This window comes from Myotis davidii, unplaced genomic scaffold (assembly GCF_000327345.1).
Source record: "Myotis davidii unplaced genomic scaffold, ASM32734v1 scaffold318, whole genome shotgun sequence".
Taxonomy (NCBI): domain Eukaryota; kingdom Metazoa; phylum Chordata; class Mammalia; order Chiroptera; family Vespertilionidae; genus Myotis; species Myotis davidii.
Window position 1 is genome coordinate 81371 of NW_006289197.1, and position 7676 is coordinate 89046.

General features: G+C 35.1%; 1 protein-coding gene across 6 annotated transcripts in view; it reads right to left on the reverse strand.

Annotated features, from left to right (window-relative positions):
• POSTN (periostin, osteoblast specific factor) overlaps window positions 1-7676 on the reverse strand; it is a 49041-nt gene that overhangs the window by 21679 nt on the left and 19686 nt on the right. For all 6 annotated transcript variants that reach the window (XM_006761409.1, XM_006761407.2, XM_006761406.2 and 3 more), the window contains exons 11-16: window positions 3969-4105; window positions 3042-3172; window positions 2541-2671; window positions 2343-2445; window positions 2167-2234; window positions 1419-1464 (exon numbers count right to left, since the gene is read on the reverse strand). In XM_006761409.1, coding sequence (XP_006761472.1) covers window positions 1419-1464; window positions 2167-2234; window positions 2343-2445; window positions 2541-2671; window positions 3042-3172; window positions 3969-4105 — 616 coding nt within the window. The remainder of the gene's footprint in view (window positions 1-1418; window positions 1465-2166; window positions 2235-2342; window positions 2446-2540; window positions 2672-3041; window positions 3173-3968; window positions 4106-7676) is intronic.

Below are 7676 nucleotides of genomic sequence, written 5' to 3' on the forward strand. Positions count from 1 at the left end.
AGGACCTCCCTTTCCCCCCCGAATGCACAAATTTTTGTGCACTGGGCCTCTAGTAAAAGCATAATATGCTAATTTATACCAGACATCCTTCCACACGTTCTTCTGGACTACCTTCCAGGTGAAGCCGGGGCTGCAAGGGAAGCCTGGTTCCCGGATGCCAGAGGGAAGCCAGTGCTGGCAGCCAGGGGAAGGAAAGCCTACTCTTGCATGAATTTTGTGCATTGGGCCTCTCGTTATGACATAAGTGAAATCAGTAAGAGCAGCAGACATTTTGTTTTGCTCATTATATTGTCTTTACTTCTTTTCCATACCAAGTGTGAATCTTAAAGAAAATTTTCTTAAATTGCAGATTCTAATGGTATAAAATAGAATAATTTTCTAGTCAGAATAGATGTGGAAATTGAAATAATTTTTTTAGCAACTATTATATATTGAGTGTTTAACTGTAGAGTCAAAACAAAATTAAAAGAATTTCTGCTTTGAAAGTTACAAGAAAAAAAAGAAAAAATTCAAAGGAAGAAAAGTCACATTGAAAAAGAAATACCACAAATTTTTTTTATGAGAAAGATGTATCCTTTACCAATGTTAAATAGTACGGGTTTAATAGAATCAGGGATAAAAAGAACCTTGGGATCTAGAAACTTTATGTTTATAACCTGGCAAAAATTTTATTTCTTTGTACAATTTTGGAGAGAGTTTTTGACCACCAAGTCATAAACATTAAGATTCTTTGTCACTTTGTGTTCCACCCTGAATTTAGCCAACTGAGGACTTGAGGGTATAGTAAGTGACAAATCCTTTGGCAATGCTATTTCTGTGTCCACACATCTGCATTTTCAGATAGCTCTCAAGTGCTTTTTACCTAGCTCTTCCTTTTAAGGTTTGTATGTCTTTTTTTCTGCTTCTCTGCCATACTAGCTATTATATTTTACTGCTATCCTATATAATAAAAGCCCAGTGACCAAACAGTGGAACAACCAGAATGACTGGTTGACCAGTTACTATGACAAGCACTGACCACCAGGGGGCAGACACTCAACGCAGGAGCTAACCCCTGGTAGTCAGTGTGCTCCCACAGTGCGAGCGCTGCTCAGCTCCCACAGTGAGAGCGGCGCTCTCAAAGCATGCCAATCCCCGCAGGCCACACCCCCCATCAGTGCACGAATCCTGTGCACCGGGCCTCTAGTTCTTATATATTTTTGGATGAGTGGGGAAATGGTTTCTTGGAGTTGGAGGGCATGGCTAATGATGAGAGGTCTCATTCTAAGCTCAAGCCTTATTTAAAGTGGGATCCAATTTGCCATTGTCTGAAATTCTAAATACCAGATTAACAGTAGTCTCTGTTTGTAAATATAAAAAACATTATTAATATTTTTTATTTTTCCACTTATATGTGACTAATACCCATATGTACTTACTATAGACAGTCATGGGGATTTCTTTGAAGGTGCTACCACGAACAAACTGAAAATAAATGTTTATACATGAAGTGTAGTAATATGACATGTATACTTATAACATAAAACTAAGGCTAGTTGTATTAAAAAATATGGAACCACTGTATTTCTTACTAAGGTAAATAAAATAAAGCTATCATTACACTTAACAGAAATGAAGTCTTAATATGAGTCAAATTCCAGTTTCCTGCTATAAGGCTGATAGCTTAACATTTATAGATTTGTAATTCAGTCTTGAAAATTATAGAATACTTAATCCAAAGTCATGTGTTTTCTGACACATTGACTCTATAGTAATAAAGAAGCAAAATATTCTTTGCCTTTAACAATTATGATTAATGACAACTTTTTATAAGTATATACTTTTTCTTATATTCAGTAGCAAAGATATTTGAGGATAAAAAAATTATAGTTGTTTTTTTCCATGTCTCATCTTCCCTACTGGATGGTAAAATTTTTGCATAAAGAGCCATATCTGATTCAACTTAATATTTCACATAACACTTAATACACTGCTTGGCCTCATGTAAATTTTAATGGATTGTTGTTGAATAAAGCCATAAGGAATTTATGTCATTTCTTTACAGATTGGCCAGTGATGCATAATCAACAGAGCAATCCAAGCCTAGTGTCCATCTACTCATTAATGTATACATTTATAGTTTCTTATATTCAACACATTATAAATAAATCCAATAATATTCTGTACCTTAATTTGGATATATTTGATCAGTTTATTAAGTATTTTCAGCAGCTGATCACTTCCAATAGGCGTGTCTATGAAGAGGAATATTAAATAAATGTTGGCAAGAATGTATGAAATAAAAGATCTAGGTTTTTTAATAAAAAAGATTTAGCATATTAATGAATTCAATAATTACCAACCTGCTGGATAGAGAAGTTTATCTACAACATGAATGACACCATTTGTTGTCATGATGTCAGATTCTTTTGATTTCAATTCATTTACCAGAAGTGTGTCATTTACCTATCAAAACAAGGAATAATGTCGATGAGAAATTTAATGAAAAATGAACATTACAATTTATGAACACTATCATAAATTCATTCCATAAAACTTACTCCTTTCAGATAGATTTTGCTTCCTTGTATGGTCTTTAGGATGTTAGTAACACCAGGTTCAAACCCCTTTCCAATGAAAACTCCTGGTGTCAGGTGATAAAGGATAATGTTTTGAAGAGCATTTTTGTTGCCTAGAAGGAAAATATATATATATATATATTTATTTAATAACATGTCATCTTGTTTTGGCATTTTGATGCTAGGAATACTAAAGAGAAAAATATTTGTCTTTATATTCCCACACTGTATTTCTAATTGTTCTCTCAAGTTACTATTGATAAATAACATAAATGAACACATAGCCCAAACACATGACAGTAAGCAGTTAACTAAGAATATTAATGAGTGACCCTTCACATATCTTAAATGAAAATAATGAAAACTATGACTCTACAAAAATTTTTAAAAAGGAAATATTTTTGAGGCTGGGCAGAAACCCTTGAGGAAGAAATTAGATCCTGATATTAGATCCTGAAATATTCCATATTCACTTTTACTTACGAATCAGAATTTCCTTTTCTTCATTAGTCATTCCCTTAAAGGCATCATTGGTTGGAACAAATAAAGTCCAATCCCCAGGTTGTGTTAAGAGCTCTTTCAAGTCTGCAGCTTCTAGAAAGCTAAGGAAGATGCTAAACAGAAAAGACATGTGTTTATTTTGTTAGATTTAGATATAGTATGCTCACCTACAATGCATGGAATAGAATATAATCCATGTATTCAGAAAGCATGAGAAAGTTGTTCATATATTTTCATAGGTTTCATATGCAATTTACCTGTTAAGAAAGTTTTTTCATGGGGAAATTATTTAAAGGTACCTGTGATTTCTTAAAAATATATTTTATTGATTTTTTACAGAGAGGAAGGGAGAGGGATAGAGAGTTAGAAACATTGATGAGAGAGAAGCATCGATAAGCTGCCTCCTGCACATCTCCTACTGGGGATGTGTCTGCAACTAAGGCCCTTGACTGGAATCTAACCTGGGACCTTTCAGTCCACAGGCCGATGCTATATCCACTGAGCCAAACCAGTTAGGGCTATGTGTGATTTTTAAATTTTCTAAATACTGTTTTTCTCCTATAAAACATGAAAAGGTCACACTTTATAGCAAATAAACATTTTTAATTTAATATTCTACAAAATAGCCTTTGCTATTAAATAATATTATTTAAAAATTTAATTATATTAAAAACTTGCAAAGAGTAGTTCAGTTTATAAGATTGTTTTTTTTTTTCAGTCACCAAATTATATTATGTTGCACCAGGAAGCAAAATAATGTTGAGAATATATTTAGTTTCATAGACTTATTATTCTAAGTTTTATGATCAGCAATACTGAATATTAAATGCCGTTTGGAATTCTAACTGTGAAACAAAAATATGCCAATACCTCTCATTCTTTTGTGGATGTGAAACTAATTAAGTTTACCTAAAGCGTTTATCTTGTTTTAACTTTTCATGGAGGGATTTCTCTGCTGGTTTGATGATCTCTCGGAATATGTGAATAGCACCATTTCTCCCTTGCTTGCTTCCTCTCACCATGCAGGAATTTTCAATGCAGACAGCCTAGCAAAGGAAAAAAAGATACAGCTCTCCATTTCCTTATTTGAATTTTCCTATGTGGAAATAATTGCATAATTAAATTTTTAGATTGACTCTCCTAAGAGGTACCCTGACCTATATGGCTAGTGGAAAAAGCATCTCTCTTCTGGTTTTAATTCCTTGCAAAATCTGACATCACCTTATTCAACCAGGTTTTCTGCTACTACTCAAGCTACCCTAGGTGTCAGGCAGGTAGTTTTGTGAGTAAGTAAAAAACATTCCATAGAATTCCATTGTTACATTTTCTACCATTCCTCTTCATGTTCCAACCATTTTTCCAATAGTCTTAGGAAACTTTAACCTTTTAACTCTTTAGGACCTTTTTTCACTGTCAGTTTCCTGACATCAGTGCCTCTTGTGATCTTCATTAATAGTTTCTATATTTTCTTAACTGTAATATCCCATCAATTTATAAATGAAAGTATTAATTTAGTTATAGTACTTTTAAACAAAAAGAGGTATATATATATATAATTTAGAGAACAGCCCATTTTCTGCTTCCTTTATAATGTTTGTCATGGAATTGTGGAACTATAATGAACAGATACTGTGTCAAATTGAATTCTAGGAAATGCTTTACTTTCTGTGAAATATTTTAGCTATAGCTGTATGTGTTTCCTGGACAGGAACCACTAGTTGCACTGTGATTTTGATATGCAATATTTTCTAAAATGTTTTCTTTAGATAAAGTACAGTAGAACCATTTTATAGGATTCAAAAATATTTCTGTTTATGAAAGTTATTCAAAAGAGATTCAATTGCTGAATTGTGATCTCTGAGTAAAAGATCATTCTACATATTTGATTATATATAAAAATTATCTTGTAAATTATAATAGACCCTATAAACTGATAAACAAATGGCCAATGGACAGATGAAAAGATATTTAACATCATTAATCATCAGTAAATGCAAGTCAAAACCATAATGAAATACTACCTCAGACCAGTCAGAATGGCAGTTATACAAAACTCAAAGAATTAAGAACAGAGTTAGATCCAGAAACTCCTCTTCTGCGTATCTAACAAAAAATTTGAAAACATTTATTCACAAAAATATATTCACCACTTTGTTCATTGCAGCATTATTCTCAGTGACCAAGACATAGAAACAACCAAAGTTTCCTTCCATAGATGATTGGGTAAAGAAGATTTGGTACATATGTACAATGGAATACTACTTAGCCATAAGAAAAGATGAAACACTACCCTGTGGGGAGATTAAAAATGGCAGCAGAGTAAGTGGAAGCTACACTGACACTCTCCAAGGACCAAACTGGAAATACAGCTAAAATACAGAAAACTCACCCTGAAAAATCAACTAAAGACTAGCTGGAGAGAACCCTGATAACCAAAGATGGAAAGTGGAGACTGTGTAGAGACTAGTAGGAAGTGTGGAGACAAGAAAGGGATTGCTGGGCTTCCACAGTCAGCAGCTGAAGTTTCAAAGTGTTATCACAGCTGTTAGGAGTTTCCCACTGAGAACTCTGGGGTCTAAACCCCAAACTGGCCTCCCCAGCCCAGAGCACCAGAACTGAGAAAGGTGCCCACGTAATACCTGACTGTGAAAAGCATCAAGGTTGCTGTCTGCCAGTGAGAGATGGCTGGAAATGCTGGCACCCTCTTAAAGGACCAAGGCACAACATTTTGTGTGCAGCTTTTCACCTTGGGATCCAGGAGAGGGAGGGAAGAGTAGACTAGAGCTGTGTCAGGAGATTCCAGGGTTGCGGGGGTGGGAATTGGAGCTTGGAGGGCAATCTTCTGGTCTCCTGTACTGAGTCATTCCCTCACTGTGTGGAGGACATCTTTCTCTGATTGACATTTGCTATCTAGGCAGTTTTGGCTGGGGTGAAGGCAACTGCACACCCTAATGGAAGTCATCTCGTCCCACCCTGTGGTCAGCATAAGGTTAATCAAGCATGAATAAAAATCAAACTGCAGGCAGATGTGGATCCCTGGAGGTTTTGAGTCTGTCCTGATATAATCTCAGGCCCTGATCTAAGAAAAGCAGACCCTGGTGCACATTGTGGTGCTTTCCTAAGGCACCCAACCCCAACAGAGGGAGCCACAAGCTGTGGATTGCTGATAGACTCAAACAGAGTACTAAGTGCCAGTCAGAAGCAGCATCTGACATTATCCTGCATTAGAGATTGAGAGTCACGGCAGATCTACCTAATATATATACACAAACCCAGATAGAAAGCCAAAATGGGAAGACAAAGAAACAACTCCCAAATGAAAGAAGAGGAGAATTCACCAGAAGAAGAACTAAATGAAACAGAGACAAGAAATCTATCGGATATAGAGCTCAGAATAATAATGGCAAAGATGCTCAACAGCATGAGAAAAAATATAGTAATTATGAAAAATTACCAGTCGGAAATAAAGAATGACATAACACTAATAACACTGTGGAAGGAATACACAGCAGATATGGGGAAGCAGAGGACTGGATCAGTGAATTAGAAGACAGAGTAGAAAAAAAAATCACTCAATCAAAGAAACAAAAAAACAATTTAAAAACAGGAGGACAGTTTAAGGGAGCCATGGGACAAAGTGAAACAAAAACATTCACATAATCAGAGTGCCAGAAGGAGGCGAAAGTGAGCAAGGGATAGAGAACATATTTGAAGAAATAATGGCAAAATACTTCCCCAACCTACTGAAGAAAAAAGTCACATAAGTCCAGGAGGCACATAGAGTCACAAGAAAGAAGAACCCAAACAGGCCCATGTTCAGACACATCATAATTAAAATGACAAAAATTAAAAATAGAGAATCTTAAAGAGAGAAAAGCAATGTATTACCTACAAAAGGGTTGATTCCTCATCAGAAACTCTATAAGCCAGAAGGGAATGGCATGAAGTATTCAAGGTAATGAAAAGCAAGTATCTGAAATCAAGATTACTATATCCAGAAAGGCTATCATTCAAAATAGATGGTGAAATAAAAAGCTTACCAGACAAAAAGGCTTTGTCACCACCAAACCAGCACTGCAAGAAATGCTAATGTGACTGCTGTAATGAGAAGAAATATAAAGAGAGAAACATAGACATACAGATCTTAAGTGTCAAGAAGTAAGTTCCTATCAATAATAACCATAAATGCAAATGGATTAAATGCTCCAATCAAAAGATATAAGGTACAGGAATGGATACAAAAACATGACCCACCTCGGACCAAAAGACTCACACAGGCTGAGGATGAAGGGATGGAAAAACATTTTCCATGAATGGAAAGGAAAACAAAACAAAACAAAAACAACGCTAGGGTAGCAATCTTCATATCTGACAAATAGGCTTCAAAATGAATTTCATCACAAAAGACAATAAGGGTCACTACATAATACTAAAGGTGTCAATACAACAAGAGGATATAACCCTGGTAAACATATATAGGCGCACCTAAATATATATTAAAAAACACTTCTTGAGGACTTTAAGGGAAAGATAAAAAGCAATACAGTTATAATAGGGGACTTTAATACCCTACTGACTTCACTGGATAGATCTTGCAGATAAAAAATTATCAAGGAA